Source organism: Sinohyriopsis cumingii, chromosome 8 (assembly GCF_028554795.1).
Source record: "Sinohyriopsis cumingii isolate HCF-2022 chromosome 8, ASM2855479v2, whole genome shotgun sequence".
Taxonomy (NCBI): domain Eukaryota; kingdom Metazoa; phylum Mollusca; class Bivalvia; order Unionida; family Unionidae; genus Sinohyriopsis; species Sinohyriopsis cumingii.
In genome coordinates, this window is record NC_142968.1 from 31,528,628 (window position 1) to 31,546,601 (window position 17,974).

Consider the following 17,974-nt stretch of genomic DNA (forward strand, 5'->3'; position numbering starts at 1 on the left):
AATACTGCACGATTCTGACAATGTAAAGTTCGCGGGGGAAAATGAGCATATGATAGTATTTTATATCGTATTCTAGGCAGGCTTTTTGCGATAGTGGACTCTATTCCACCACGAACGGCCACACCCCTTTCAATATTGCTAAACTTCCATACAACTAAGAGGAGATCTACCGTAGCTTTCATTGCTTTTTGGAGTTTAAAGGCTCCAATTAACACATGTATACTTTCGAAACTTTGGCTGTCTTATACCTGAATTGCAGTCTCTAATCGTTGTCAATTAGGAACGAAGACGCCACAATTCACCATTCACAAAGAATGTGTATGTACGTTTCAGTTTAATTGCCACATTTTGCTTTGCGAGATATCAATCTATCGATTTCCCATTCAGTGTTGGGTGGTCAGGTGGTACTGTATATACACTCTTGGCAGCGAATAGAAATCGTGAGCTTGTAAGTTATTGCTCGGCGAAAGCAAAACTATACATTAGTGCCTCAGTTTTGTGAAAAGATTCTTCATTATATCAGTTGACTCCTCGTCTACACTGTTCTACCTGTTCTGCATACGATCGAATAAAAAACAAAACTGACCCAACTGAGCAGAATCAACAGCACAGAGGAAAACATAATTTTGTTCGGTAAAATAACATGACATTCCTAGATTTTCTCTCGCGTTCTGGTCATAAATTTCCTTTATTGTTCTTTTTATAAAGCCAGATAAAGATCAGTTGGAAAAAAATCACGATGTCATTATAAATCAAAGTATCTACGTGCTAGCATACTATATCCTATGATCTAGTACCTAATGTCTGAACACAAATTGACAATACCAAAATGCAGGGCATATGCCTCTTAAATATACTATTCTGGAACTAAAATCGTACAGACATTCTTCATATTTGGAGTTTCTAGAAGAGCAAATCATCGGGGACAAAATACAAATCACAGAAGAAAGGTGTTTGCCTTTAGTTTATAATCATTCTGACCACTGTTGCAACGTTCGAAAATTAAATGCAGGAAATTAGTTTGAATGTCAAGAAATAGTTAATTACGAAGCAACAACTGAAAAAAATATGGCTAAAGCAGAATTTCATTATTTACCTTCAGTTAATAGAACCGGATATTTAGGAATAAATAAGAAAACAACTGTATGGGCTGTTGTTTTAACTATACAATATATGGGAAAGGTAGGTTTTTCTTGTAAATAAGCAAACTCAATAACATATAATTAGCAGAGGTAACTACATAACATACCATTTACCATACTACTAAGTTCTAAGTTTTATTAGTGATGTTGTACACTATACATTATATTGTCGTAACATAATGAATAGGAGACTTATTGAGAATTTAGAAGAGAAGATGTTTTTCTTCCCGTCAGAGTCAGTAGTTCAGGCTCTTGCTTAGGGATGCTGCTAAAATGGAGAAAAGAAATCAAATCTTGAATCAACCGTTTTATTTCTGATATAATGACAATGAATTATTTTAGTACGTGACACTAAAAATGATAATATTAATTACTTTTTTATTTCCAGATAGAAGGAATCCACAGCGACAAACAATAGGAGATGAAGCATCGGCATCACAAGGTATATTAATAATTTATTTATGTTAATTACTGATAATTCATCAATCTATATCAACATCAACTGAAAACACATCATAGTCAAATGGTTTCCAAAATGTAGTAGATACAAAATGCCAACAATCAATGGAGACGAATTCCATTATAAAAACCACGTACGGGGTAGACATCACTTCCTTTCGCTTCTCCTGAAGACAAATATGTCACCAGCAAGAAGTACACACCACTCTCGTCTTCGCACCAAGACACTAATCTTCCTACAAAGAAGAGAAAAGAAACGGACTACTTCTGCATTTAGCTAAACATTAAGAAGTTTTCTAGGTACTGAGTAAATCCAGTCGTACGATGCAAAATCAAATCCTACAATAAGCACATAAAGAGACCATATATAAAGTGCATAAAGGTATGATGTTTAAACTTGTACGATTGTATTCATGCTGAGTTTATCCTTGTTAAAAGTATATTCGCCCTTCTTAGGCCTGGTGGACCACTTTTAGAAGGTGTGACGAACTAAGGATGTAGAACGAAATTACGCTTTTGTGAGAGAAATCGAACTTGTACCTTCAGATCTTATCAAAGGACCAATGTTCACTTTGGTTCGATTAAAACGATGGCTGGAACTCATTACAAAGCAAATGTACAACTGGACGTTGTCTATTACTGTGTTGTTGTTTAATTTTATATCGTAATATCTTTATCAACTGTTGTAATGATATTTTAAAATCTGATGTATTTTCTTTAATTTGATTTTAAATTGTCTTTAAAAATCTGCTGTTAGTGTTTGCACTATGTGATCGACATGTGTACTATTACACAGAAAATATGTACTTTCTGTGTGCAGGTCTGTACTATTGATATTTCGGTAAAACAGCCAGTATGTCACAATTACAACAATAATTCAATTCGTTAATGGATTGAACCCATTTTTGAGTACAAAGTAATCACAGCGATAAAGATAACTACTGGAACGTCTTCAACTCTTCCTGCAAAAAGCATTACACGAAACATCTAAACCTATACAGAGATTTAAAAAAGATCTACAAAAGCAATCTCAAAGTCACCAAAAAAGACACAACCACAAGGAAGGAAGAAGAAGAAGACACACGAGGAATGCTTCAAACTCCTTTTGATCCAATAGCTAGTAAGAATGCAGCTCCTTGTTTGACGCTCTACCATACTGAGAATGGAGAATAAATACAATTTTTGATACAAAGGCGATATCGACCTTCGTCAGCTTAAGACAAAAAGGAAAGAGAAGCCAGAAGAGAACAAAAGACATCAAGAAGTTGTTCACTGCTCCATAATCAGCCCCAACTTCCACTGTTCGTCGGAAAAATCAAGACTTGTCAAAGCCCATACCATACGATTGTAAGATTAGCATCATAAAGTGGTTGATATATCGAGGAACTACAATGAACTCCATTGGTGGAGACACTCATATCTACTATTCCCTACACTCCTGCACAAGCGGCGGATTAAGAAGTAGTACCGGAGTTATATCGTGCCGCTAAAACCAAGCTTATAAGTGTAGATGTACCAGATTTGTGAAAATGGCTGAGTCAAAAATGGAGGAACACGTTACAAAAGCCCATTTGACAAAACTTATTCAGAATATCAACCTAAATGGTTCACATTAATGGCAAGCAGACTTAGCTAACGTTTCTCATTTGGCAGATTACAAGCAGGTTACGGATATTTATATTGTGTCATCGACGTGTTTCCAAAATCAATTTAAATCGTTCTTTGACACCTAAAGCAAGTTCAGAAAAAAAGAGATTTAAAACTTGGTTTTGAAATGAAGTGGTCTTCACCCTCTATGTTGACAAGCAGTTTAATGAACCGAATTTCAGAAAGAATTTTTTTCAACAGAATATTAAAACTAAATTCTTTATTACATATTTTCAGTTTAGAAGGATACACCTTCTGTCGACCATCTGCTTACTTCATTTTAACGACTTTTAACAAAGCGAAATTGACTGTAACTAATAAGTAATTATGTTATACTGGGAGCATCAGGCAGATATAAAACGTGAATCAAATTGGTACACATTAATCTGATGTTTTCATCAGCATTGGATCAGAACTTAATATAAATTTAAAATTTAAATTATAAATGTTTTTACACACACACACGGAGTGAGATAGATATAAACAGTGAGAGAGAGAAAGAGAGAGACGGATGCAGAGATGTGTCGATTTGGTTTGATGATAGTATATAAAGTCTACAATCTAGTTTGTATTGAAGCTCTGTATCATTCAATAACTACACTAGATAAATATTAAAAATAATAATGTACCTAAATCAATATAAATTATGGCAAGTACCTTTATATTACTATCAATTAATATGTATAACTTTACAATACAATCAAAATTTAGGATAAAGAAATTATATATTAGCCCTTAATTTCGATTTCAAATAACATTATTTAATTTCTGTCCAGTTACTCTCGACATTAATATATATTACACCGAAAGTATTTTCTTGCGAACAACCCGCGTGGTATTATTACACAAATCATGTGAAATGCTGTTAGAAGTACAATGCCTATAATTTTGTAGGAGCAGTAGTAGTTGCAGTAGTAGCGTACAATATGTAAACAATCATGCTTTATCTGTGTAGATTGTATAGTTTAAGTTTTCAACTTGACCATTCATTCTTTTTCTTTTGGTACAATTTTCATAATGGGTCCTTGACATTGGCATTTATGCCACATTCTAAACAGAATAAAAGAGAATTAGGGCGTGAATCAACGGAGTTTGTTTCTCGCAGAATAGCGATAGATTATTTAAGTACGTAAAATCTACAAAAGTGTGGGTTTTCTTCTCTTTCCAGACGAGAAGGAAACCATGGTATAAGGAAAGGAAGATAAGGAAATTACATCAAATGATACATGCTTTAATTATATTTGTGTTTCTTCACGGAAGAGTTGTAATTCATAATCAGTTCTCATTCGATACCAGGCCACTCAGAGTTATTTACCATTGAGAGGGACATATTCAGATTCTCTTTTTTTCGTTTAAATTGGACGTGTGCATATTTATTTATATTTAAACATTTGTGAAAGCAAAGTGGGCAAACTGAAGAAAACTCTCATTGCTCCAAAGCATCATCTCTTCTTCATCATACTCTTGTGATAAATTTTGAGTTCGTTTTATTGTGAATGACATGAACCACTGTAAGAATATTATTATAAACATTCTTTAGGCCTGTTTATTTATATGTTTTTTTGTGCTTGACATGCCGATCTAGTTAGTTATTCATACTTATTTATGCAGCGCTTTGATGTAGAACATCTATTGAAAATTTTAAACTCTTTTGTAATTTTTGCATTATTTTAACGTATATTTTATTAGCACTAGTACATTATTCACCTTGATTATGCAGATATATGTAAAACCTACTTTTGGTCCTGAGCATGCACAAGTATAAGTTGTCTATTTGTATTTTGAAACATTGTCCTTTAATACAATTATTATCATTGCAAGCATGCAAAAATATTGAAATTTAATCGTAGAGTATTTCAGCAATTATACAGTTTGTAGTGAAAGGATATATATATATATATATATATATATATATATATATATATATATATATGTGTGTGTGTGTGTGTGTGTGTGTGTGTCTTCACCTTGGTCAATAAATTCAATGAAATGACAACTGTACCATTCCATCATACATGGATTTCAACATTCGCTGAATGATTAGCTATTTTACTGTAAGAGGAATTAAGAATGTCTAGTATATGAAAGTGTATTGACTTTATGAGTCATGCCAAATATTAAGTGTTACTATATGTACACCTTTAGAAAATGTCATTTTTATATAGATTTTTAAGACAATTACCAAAATAATATAACGCAAAACTGAGTAATTAACTGTTATTTCTCTCTGGAAATTGTTGTTCTTTAGAAAAAATAGTTAAGTATTATGATCAACACTGTTTCCTAATAAAACTCCCCCATAAGTATTATATTGGAGACCATTGTATCAGATGGCTTTCTTCAAGAATATATATGTAAAGAAATATCTATTTAAAAACAAACAACAGTGACTAGGGCATTTTTTAAAAACTCCATATTTGTATTGATTTACTACCTTGTAGAATTCGAAAAATGCGTATTCTTTTCATCCAACATGTACAATAATAAGGTTACTTATAATATAATCACCAACATAAGTTATTGAAAACGTTATTATTGAAATCATGCTCGTATGAGATATATCCCAGTATGAACATTTAAAGAGTATGATTCAAATAGTAATTTAGTATAAATTTCATTTTTCTAAACTACAATTTCGCTTTTCACTGTTGTTAGGAGTGGCCGGCAAATACTGAAGTAATTCATGCGCATTACAACCTAGTCTATATTTAATCATTACTTTTATGGGGAAATCAGGTCTTTGTTTGACAATATGATTCTACATTTGTCTTTGCTTGGGTTGCGATGTAAACATTTAACTGGATAAAATGATGTTAAAATAGAAGCAGCCTATGTGGGATTCATGAACATTACCAGGCATGTATATGTGGCTCACTAATGTTTTATGAAAAGTATATAAAGTTGATTGAACACGAGAAGTAGCCACGCCTTACATGCCAGACATCACCCATGAGGAATGCATTCTTGCTGATGATAAACATATTTAATTAAATGCAAAAGAAGTAGAATGTGAAGAAAAGGATTACTACTTCATCACGAGTTCCAGCTGTTCGTGCTTTATGTTTTTAATTATGGATCTTAAAGTACGCGTACGCGTTAAAAGACAAATCGAGTATTAAGGTGTGTATGAAATCATAGTCATTATCAGAAGAGAAATGGCATCAATGTAAAGAATAATTTGCCATTAAATGCACGATTCCTTTTTATAAGATTCAGTGTCATTATGGTAAACGGATTCCAAAAAGTAACTGGACGAATAGGCGTTGATCGTGTAGCATATATGTTTGGTATGTAGAAAGTGGGGATTAACCGTGCCATGTCATTAAAGGCTTAAATATGTATGGCATATATTTAATGTCAGTAGTCGCGGTTGCGTTCTGTTATAACATATATTTGTAGTCCTATGACATATGTACTTTTGTTGCTTCACCAACTAATTCGGACATCAGTGGCCGATGGTCAGAGGTTAAGTGGCGCCAAATCATCCAGTCGTTATGTTCCTTGGATGTCAGAAAATCTATAGGCGAGTACCAAAATTGTGTTTCTATAAGAATTAAATTTAAAACCAATGGTCTACTTAGTGTTTTTAATGGTGGTCCGTAGTCTAGTGTGAAGGTTAGCGGTTGGTGATGGTGGTCACGATGAGAGCAGTTATGGTTAAAACCCCAATGTATTGTAGCATTCTCTGCTTGCGACAAATGTTGCCGTTACACAATTGTAGGTAGTTGTAATGATTCCTGTTAAATATTGCAAGCATTATGAAGGTTCATTACCTCGCTCCTATGATGGAAAAGTGTTTTTTAGGGAAACAAATGTTCTGCCCTTTGTGTTAAATTGAGCTAGGTTTTCAATTTATACTAACTTGTACTATCTGCTTGACCATTATATTTGTGTCATTTTCACCAAAAATATGCTTGCTTAACTAACTCTCATTTATGTCAAAATTACAGTTTTACTTCTCGAAAGCATAATTTTGAAATAAATTACATTCACTTGGGTTTTGGTGTACGGTTGCTGTAGGGAGATTATGAACGATTAAGAATGATAAAGCACGTCATCTTAGGATATAATAGAAAAAATAATCAAATGGTGGGAACAAATGACAATAGAATGGACAATTAGTCATGTTGGAAAGTAAATGTGTGTTTCACCTTATTATGTTAATAAACGTGTTCCAGATATGACGCCTCTGGTAATGCCTCGTCTACTCACTCACTTCGCCACTCTTATGTCCTTACCTCAACATTAAAATCAGTCAAAAGGAACCAATATCTTCACATATCCAATTGTTCATGCGCATAACGTCGGTCTAACAGCCCTTACTAAACTGTGTAATTGGAACACAACTATGTCGAATCAAGCGTTAAAATCTTAACCACTATGCGATTTACTGGACTATGTATTGGTTCATTTAATAGACGTGCTAATTAGTGTACATGCACATTCAAAACAGTATCCCTTTCTTTGCTTTGATTGTCCTCGCTAATATATGCGAAATGTACATGAAGATGTCATAATTCACACTCACCTAAGGATGTAAAAGTATGTTTCAGTTTGATTACCACATTATCTTGGCTTTGCGAGTGATCTATCTTATCTCGAAAGTGTGGCTTTGAATAGTTGTACATACCATCCGACAAAAAAGAAACAATTCAGAGCGATATCAGCAGCACAAAACAAACATAAATAAATCTATCGAGAAAATTACATCACGAAACTATAATTCATATTCCTAAATATGTTGTAATTTTTATCATAATTTTCAATTTGGAAGAGATTTCTTATCAAATAATGGAAGACTCAAGCTGGGAAAAATCTTGATTGTATTTTTAAAAAGTCTGTATTTATCAGCAGAACATGTCAGATTTATCCTAAGAACTTGTTTTGCAAAAAACCTTGACAAAGTGGAATACATGACATCAGTCTCTAGACAGAACATGCCAGAAACTTAAACATTCTGGCATTCATCTTATGTAGTGTCTCCAGAAGCGCAAATAATCAGGGACAAAAGGCATTTAGTTACTGGAGAAATGGTTTTGTTTTAAAGTACGTCTCATTTTGAGCGACGTGTACAATATTAAAAAAGTAGATACAGCTTAATAATGTAAATTTGCAAGATTCAGTTAAACACAGCATCGCACAAATATCCCAGGTACATTAAAATATCTTTATTTGCCTTAAGATATAAAAAGACAATTGTTTTAACTTAAATAACAAAATGGGTATAGGATGCTGATTTCATTATAAAATATATGGTAAAGGCAGGGTTTTGTATCAATATGCACCATTTGTAATAATGTATCGACAGCTCCATATGAAACTGTACATCGTTTTAAATAGTGTTATTAGTGCTATTATCACTGTAAATTACATTGCTTCATGATTTCTTCATATGCCATCCACTAGAAAAGACCCTGGTTGTTATATTGATAGCAAAATATGTAGAGAATGTTGCGTTTGTTATACAATATTTGGTAAGTGATTCATGAACGAGGGCGCTGTATGAAAATATATGCCTTCTTACGCAGTTCTAGGGTACTTTTACTGCTGCCATGTGCTGCGTTGCCTAAATCCCATTTCTGGCGTGCAGAGTAGGTAATGTGGATATTTGTTCGAAACATTAAACTTGTCAACATAAACAAGCCATTGAAATAGAGTTTCAGATGGTAAACATCGTTGTTTCATTTCGCAACTAACAATGACAAGATCTTACACGGAAAAGAAACTTTATGAAGTACAGGTTTTCTAAATAGAAGAGAGCGTATGATACCGCCTATCGTATATCCTTCTTATAGTGTACACTGAGTAACATGAACGTAACAAAATCTTGTCTTGTCCAGGCAAAGTAGATTGCAAACGCGGAACGAGAAAATACAGTATATTTATTGGAGAAGGTTTTACTGAAATAACTGGAAGATTAGAAAGATTACGCTTCATCAAATTTAAGATTTTAAACTAAGTAGAATACTATTGATTTCATGATGTATAACGGACCCAAGAAGATATCAAACGTTGTTATTGCCTAAGAGTCAAATTCAGTTAAACAATGATCAGATAAGAACTGATGAAACATGAGCTACGAAATTAATGTTCCATAACATACCTGCCCCAGAAGCCGCGAATAATTTACTGTTTATGCTGCTGAAATTTATAAATTATAAAGAGTGTTCTAAGGACTCTATTGGCTTATCCTAAGTTATCTAAATTTGTGAAATACATACTTTTAGTAAAGAAATCAATACAAGATTTAGCTCTCTACATTACAAAGTTGAAATTTCAAAAGAAATTTTAGTGTTGTGAAATAAATCCAAATAGTCATAAAAAGTCCAAAATGAAGAGCACTGCTATTGAATTCCAGTGGTGTTCCGATTGAATTTCAATCTTAAACTGTTAACGTAACAAGAGCCCGGATTACTGTTCATTTGCTAACACTATTGATTGATTTATCATAATGATATAATCCAACGTGTCTCTAAATACATTCACAAAATACCCAATTAATGATTTATTAATTAATGATTTGTAATTCTCCCCAAAACATAAATAAATACATCCTCTTAAATATTAACTGAATATAATTAAACTTCATTCATCTAAAGACTGATGTTAATATATCAAATGAGTAACTCGAATATAACTAACCTAAATGTAAAACCCTGAGACGAAATTCGAGAACCAAGATTAGCGTCATCGTAATAGAAATGCCCTTCAAACAGTATAAAAAAAACTAATTTCTAGATACTTCTAAGATTATAATAAAGGCAATATCTAGAACTCAAACGTAGGTAAACAAAGTTTATCTACGATTCATAAACTTCATATATAATCTACCATCATAGACAAAATTACTATGTAGTTTGTTGTTTATAACAAAAATGGTCACGTAGGTACAAACTTCAAGTATGGACAATAGTCAATCGCACTATACTAATTCGGTACACATACCACACGATCATGGACACAAGTCCAAACACAATACAAATTATATATTCATAACACCTCCAATCATCAAGAAAAGAAAGTCGTGTACAAGAGAAAACTTTCTTTTAGACATATTAGCTAAATATACATACCATACTTAGATTTAAAATTAAGTAAGTAAATATCTTATGAAGGATTATATATATATATATATATATATATATATATATATATATATATATATATATATATATATATATATATATATATATATATATATATATATATATATATATATATATATATATATATATATATATAGAATAAAGCAGTATAGTACTTTTGAACATGTGAAACAGCATGTCCAGTTAGATTTTTATTTCCATTTACATATCTGATTTCAATGTTTTATTACTGTAACATCAAACTCCATCTCAACATTATTTGATTTTTGGAATCAATGAATACAACAATCGAAGAAGGCGCGGGATTAATATACACTTCAAAAACAAGTAAGGCCAGTATGAAAGCGACATATGTCCTCTAGAGAGTTGAATCAATGCTGCGGTGCTTGTGTAGCTTTTTGGAATAAAATAGTACACTTGATGTTCCATGCTTGTTTTGTCTTCTTGCATCATATCTCCTACAACCCTGTATAATTTGCATCAACAGAAGTTCTAAATAACTGACTGAAATCTGGAGCTGAAAGAAATGATATACTATTAAACATGGGACTTAATATATCAAACACCACCTGGAATATGTCAGACCAATGAAACTAAGTTTCCTTACTCAACGCATTGGCCAGGGCTTCAGCAATTAATGAAAAATGGAGCACAATTCATATAATATCCAGCCATGCCCAATAATTGTATCTGTTGTGTTTTACTGATATGCAATGGGAATTCAGAGATAGCCTTAATCTTATGTTTAATATATAATGAAATTGTAACACAAGAACTACAAAACTCCTTTGTATTTAAATTAATTGTCACATTTACAATAACGAGTCGATCTAAGAACTTCCGAATAATTTTAACGTGGTCTTTCCATATGTCGAAGTAAATGCGTCACAATTATCCAGACCTAATTTAATCATATTAGTTAAAAGCTGGAAAGTTGAAGGGGAACCTTTCTTACCAAATCACCTCACTTTATATTGATAAAGCCGATCTGGATTTACATATAACGATATTCTATTTGCTCTTTCTGGGAGCCGAAGTTGCCAGATTCCTTTCAAAAGGTCAAACTTTCTGACATGTTTTTCATTGCTAATTTTTTCAAAGCAGACATCGCATCTTAACATTGGAAATAACCTTGTTTTGGTGACACTGCTCATTCTATATCTGTGTACATGCGGAAAGTATTGTCTGGTTTCGGCACTGGAATACACGGTGAATTCATGTTTTAGTGTACTCCTTACTTCTGACTTTAAACGCATAGGTTAGTGCTCCATATTCTTAAATATTTCTGATGTCCGAAGAATGGTTATACCAAAGTCACTACATCCGATTGCATGACTCTTAACTTTTAATTTTTATATTCCCCAAAGGAATTGTCTCTGGACTTCTTGCTGACACACACTTTAAGATCAATAAATATTGGTTGCCTGTCATGATTGCAAGCAAGGGACCGACACAGTCGACCATTATTTTGCTGAATGATTCACACAATACAGGAATAGGTTGCAGACGATCCTTAGGTATCTTCTGACTGAGTTTTCTTACCATATTGCATGTGTGACAAGATCTACAGTATTTGGAAACACCAGTTTTAATTTGCGGTCAATAAAGATGAGTCATTATATTATGAGTAAGATACGGTTTTTTGACTCCTAAAGAACAAGCCAATGGAGTTTCATGAGTTAGCTAAGAATTTCCTAACCATGCAAGGTAGAAAGAGAAATATGATATCTGATCGACCACTCGTCACCAACGGTTACCTCAGGTGGTCCCTAATTTCTCATAAGGACCCCATTTTTCACAAAATTAACAAATTGGTACAGGTGTGTCATCAGCTTCGCTAATAGCCAACTAAAATAAACAGGAGATCTTGGGATATTGTTCCTGCTCGACACAAATGCAGTCGTTTGTAACACTGATTACAATAAAAAGAATCAGTGCTACAAAGTTGATCACTGTAATCAATACTAAAATTACCTCACTAAACGACAGATCAACGCATGTGTGAACAGAAGGAATAAGGACCCGCTCAACATCATTTTCAAGGGGATTATTATTCATAGTTCTGACATATGCACAAGCAAGGTACAAATTAGAGACTTCATTTTCAATATTATTGACTTTTGATCCACAACAACGCTTGTCATGTGAAAATAGTTTAACAACAACCTTTCCTGCAGATAGATAATTGCCTAGTAATAAATGAATACTTTCAGTGGGTAAGGAAATCACTGTTAGATTTGTACTAGTCCTGAGACTACGTCTGATGACAAACTTGCACAGTGGAGAGGAACATTAACAAAGCACCACTCTCCTCAATGAATAGGAGTAATTTCACTATAAGACGACTTCTCACATAAAGACAAAATGCCTGTAAATTAAAGACTCCAAGAAGCTGCTGTATATCTTATTGTATAAACAGTGATAGGCAGGACATAATCAACTGTAAATCATATGGAACCTTTCACCACGAATGCCTTTTAATTCTCCATAATAAAATAAGATTGTGGTTTGTTTGACTCAATACATTTATTGATTTCAATCCATGCCCATGACCTTGATCTGTTTCAAACAAGAGCATTGGAATAGCTGTCTTTATCTAGTTGTTTATTTTTCAATCTGTAGCAATGATATATGACGAGCCCTTTTTCCTTGCAATAGGGACACATAGGAAGGTACAAGGACTTCTGGCTAACTTATCAGAGATTTGATTCCTGAAAGTTAGATTAGTATGAGATTGAGGTTTTTGTTTAACAAACGTCTGCTGAGAGGAAGACTTATTTACAAAAGGAATTTTGTGAGTCAAGGAAAACTCGCCAGCTGTATGAGCAGCCTTTACTAAAGTTTAAACATTTTTCTCTTCACAATAGATCTTGACGTTACTTTGGACACAATTCTTAGTCTTCTACTACTATGCGGTGTCTGGATTCATCGCAATCTTTATAAATTCGTCCTTTTTCAAGAAATCTGAACCGTAATGGGTAGGATTTCAATGACGTTTACCGCTTTAAATGTCGATGTGAAAGCTCCATGGTTTCGCTAACGATTTTTCAAATTTGTGAGGTCAGAATACCAGCGAATAAATGTATGTATGTATGTGTTGTATATGTGTTTGTATGTATGTATATGTATATATATGTATATATATATATATGTATATATATATATATATATATATATATATATATATATATATATATATATATATATATATATATATATATATATATGAATGCATGCATGCTTGTATGTATATATCAATATGTTTGTATGTATACATGAGTGTGTATATACATCTATATATATATATTATATATATATGAATGCATGCATGCTTGCATGTATATATCAATATGTTTGTATGTATACATGAGTGTGTATATACATCTATATATATATATTATATATATATGAATGCATGCATGCTTGTATGTATATATCAATATGTTTGTATGTATACATGCGTGTGTATATATATATATATATATATATATATATATATATATATATATATATATATATATATATATATATATATATAGAAAGAGGGACATATCTTGCACATGGCGAGAATGAATTGTGGCTATGCTGTAATTGTTTTGTTTATATATTACCACACATAATACTATGCCTCTAATTAATGTACATTGCAGCAATTACCAATTTATTGCTATGTATTAATGTGCCACATGTAGATGAAACGCTTGTAATTATCACGTCTCCATTTTTGTTTGCATATAACATTTTTAGATTTCTGTCTAATGAAATGATTTGCTATTGCATCGAAACAATTTTCTTAATAAAGTCATAGCTTTGTTAAATCATCTTAGATACACAATCTGAATAGTTTAGTAGTAGTAGTAGTAGCAGTAGTAGTTGTAGTAGTTGTAGTAGTAGTATTGTTATTATTAGTGGTAGTAGTAGTATTTTAGTTGTTGTTGAAGTAGTAGTAGTATAAAATAATTAAGTAATCACGTTTTATGTTTATATACTGTGTGTTTTATGGTAACAATTTAGCCTATGATTTGTGTCATTTTGCAACATACATACACCGTAATATAAATTTCCTTATTTCAGTATGTCATCGATGAAATTGAGAACGGAAGTTAAAGCATTGGCACCATATGGCATTCGAGTAATAAATATATATTGATACTTATTTAATAAAGTCAAGGCATCTATGAATAATTAACAACGTATTTGCAATGTTGTATTTTTTAACTGATATGTTATTAGCATTATTATATTATTGACCTTAAACTAATGTTAAATCTACAATTTGTTTGAGCACAACTGAGTTATCTTTACGTATTTTGAAACAATGTCCTTTGCTACAATTATTATTGTTGCAAGCATAATACAGTATTGCAATGCAAAGGTAACCATTGACAGTTTTGTAATGAATGACTATAACTAAATGGCTGCATGACACGTTAAGCATGTCAGTCTCCACTTGCATTAATAAAATCCGTTAACGTTCGATTCAATTATGATAACAGTACACTTTAAAAATCAGTAATTGATCATTCTTTTCAAGAGGCAATAGTATATATAGTATCAATGTCACCATTCCTTGTTTTTTATTTCTCGCTAACTCCATTCATTCTGTCATATACAAAGGCTGAAGTTAAAATAATATTTTCAAGGCATAACCATGCCTGCCCTAATATTTGTCTACGTGTTAAGGTTATACACGTTGAACAAGTATCTCTTCAAAAACACACATGACCCTATTTACATAATCTTACTGTATGTATTGATAATTATAAGAACATCTCGGTATGATCTGCTATTACTTTATTTCTTTTGCCACTGGATTTGAAAAGTCACTGGCCGATATTTTTAGACAAGATAGAATCAAGTAATCAGAAACGTCTTTTAATTCACACATGTTATATACTTTATGTGATTGGTAGCTCTTTGGAACTTCTGGTAAATATGCTATTTATATGTAACGGCTCCTTTTGTTACGATTCACTTACGATTTCCAAGTGATTATTTTTTGGATAATAATAATAATAATATTATTATTATTATTATTATTATTATTAGTAGTAGTAGTAGTAGTAGTAGTATTACCCATACTTCTATGCCAACAACAACCATTGCTATTAAGCATTTCATGACGTATCGTACCGATGAACACCATTTGAGTCATGCTTGCCGCCAGTTTCCTCGGTAGCCATATTATTTATTAATAATATGTTTTATTGCAAAACTTTTCATGGTTTCGTGATATTACTGGGGCTTTACATGCGTATTACGGCCAATGAGACCTTTAATGATAAATTTGTTGTGGTTGGAGAGAATTAGGCTTTTTTAGACAATTCGAAACTATGCTTATCTTTAGATATATTCGATAAAAAGGAAGACAAAAAGCAAAACGAACAGTAATTTGCAGCACCTACACTACCTGTTGGTCGCTATGTGTATGTTAAGGGTTGTGAGTAGGTTATTAGGCGTACAACAAGGTGTATCTAAAGTGACAATCAAAACAAACAGTCCCAGACATAAGAGACTTAGCAATATATATATATATATATATATATATATATATATATATATATATATATATATATATATATATATATATAAAGGGACATAGATAGATAGATAGATAGATAGATAGATAGATAGATAGATTGATAGACAGATAGACAGATACATACATATATACATACATACATATATACATACATACATACATACATACATAGTTGCATAGATAGATAGATACATAGATAGATTATGTTTAATTGATTGGTGAATGGATTATTCATTTTTCAAAATATGTCATCAAATAATTAAAGCAGTTAACAGTTTCTTTAAAAGATCAGAGGAATATGCGTTAATAGTTTGTCAAGTATTTTTTGTTATATAGAAAGTGCCGTTTCTGTTAAATAAATATTTAAACATGGATGGTACTGAATTTGTTTGTGGCCTAAGGTTTTTACTGTCATAGCTAATAGTTTGATGTCATGTATTTTTGTTGTGTTACCAACTAATTTTAAAGAAAATGGAATAGCATGAAAGTTTAAGAGGCCCGTTATCAGCCAGTTGTTACTTTTGCCATAGATGGTTACTCCGAAGTCCATACGTGTGAGATATTTAACCTGTTCACATTGTAAAACGATTTTCATGATTGCACTAGAACACTAAGAGCAGAGAGAGTATACATGTCTTGCTTGTATGATCCAGAAGTGTTTTCTAATGAAGAAAAAAATCACCTACTTCATGTAAAAAAGGGTGTTCGAGTTGTATTTAATTAACGATCATCTGGAATGTAATATTTGAGACATTCCACCCAAACTTTGCTTCAGTTAGTCTCATTTGTGTTATAATTGTAGGACTGCTTTAGGACAATTTACTTTGAGGTCAAGCACTTTGAGCTTTCGAAATAATATAAAAATAACTACATGGTGCAGAAATAAATGACAACTAAATGGAAAATTGCCCTCCTATTGGAGATTCGGTATGCTTTTTACATAATTATTATAGGTATCATTTCTAAATCTGACGACGCTTTCATAGCTCTCTAACTCATCACTCCGACCTCTTAGTCATATGTACTTACCTTAGCGTTGAAGGTCATCTAAACGCACTCATATCTTCACATTAAAGGAAATATTATTAGTTCGCAGAAAAAGGAAACAAAACCATCAAAAGAAAAACGATTTATTTCGCAACTTCATTCGGAGAATAAGTCTAAGACAAACTATGCATACATGTCATATCATTTTGTACAAGCGCATTTTTTCAGCTGAAAATCGTATGATGGATTAATCAACTTCGAAACCATATCTAATAGTCATTGGCTAATTGATTAATTCGAACACCACTCTTTCGAGTCAAGTCTTAACAGCTTTCATTGAAAAGTACAAACGTGAATGGATATTTACAAAATCCGGGTGTTATACTCTTATACAGTTCAAATTTGATGGCAATGCAAGGAAAGCCAGACTGCAAGGCCACCAAATGGGTCTCTGCATGTCGTGTTAGTGTAAATAAATTACCAAAAACATTTTTAAGCATAATGGCAAATATAGTTTCTATCGTGTTCTGACTAGAGTCTTTGATGATAGTGCAATCGCTGCTCTATCAGAAGCAGTCACTCAATATCTAAAGAGAGCCATATGCTTAGAACATATATTGCTAATCCCCACGACTATCTGCTGAGATCTACAGGATCTCATTTTGATTAGGTTATCGGAGATTTTATTTTACGTATATGGACTTTCGGAATATTGTTGACTGTTTTACGTCGATTGCAGTCTCTGTTCTGTGCCAAATAAACATGAATACATGATAATTTACCTTTCTGTGAGGAAATACACGTAAGTTTCAGTTTACTACATCTGTATATCGACTTTGATATATAGTATTTTGTTAACTTTATATTTTCTGGTCACGTGGTATTTCATATACTGCTGGGACTAAACTGGAACCTTGATGTTTCAAGTTATTTTGACAGGCAAAAGCACATGTATCGGATATTCCCTCATTTGTCGGAATGTTCGTGTATTACAGCACTTGCTGTGACGTTCTTACCATGAATATCGTGTTTTGACGCACGAATAAACTTAATTTAATATTTCAAAAATATTTTCGGATCTTTTTATAATA

The 17,974-nt window shown here is 32.3% G+C and overlaps 1 protein-coding gene across 1 annotated transcript in view; it reads left to right on the forward strand.

The window, feature by feature from the left end:
* Window positions 1–17,974, forward strand: part of LOC149793237 (uncharacterized) — an 87,945-nt gene that overhangs the window by 43,502 nt on the left and 26,469 nt on the right. The window contains exon 7 of the mRNA XM_089968969.1: window positions 1,531–1,584. Within this exon, the coding sequence (XP_089825095.1) occupies window positions 1,531–1,584 (54 nt within the window). The remainder of the gene's footprint in view (window positions 1–1,530; window positions 1,585–17,974) is intronic.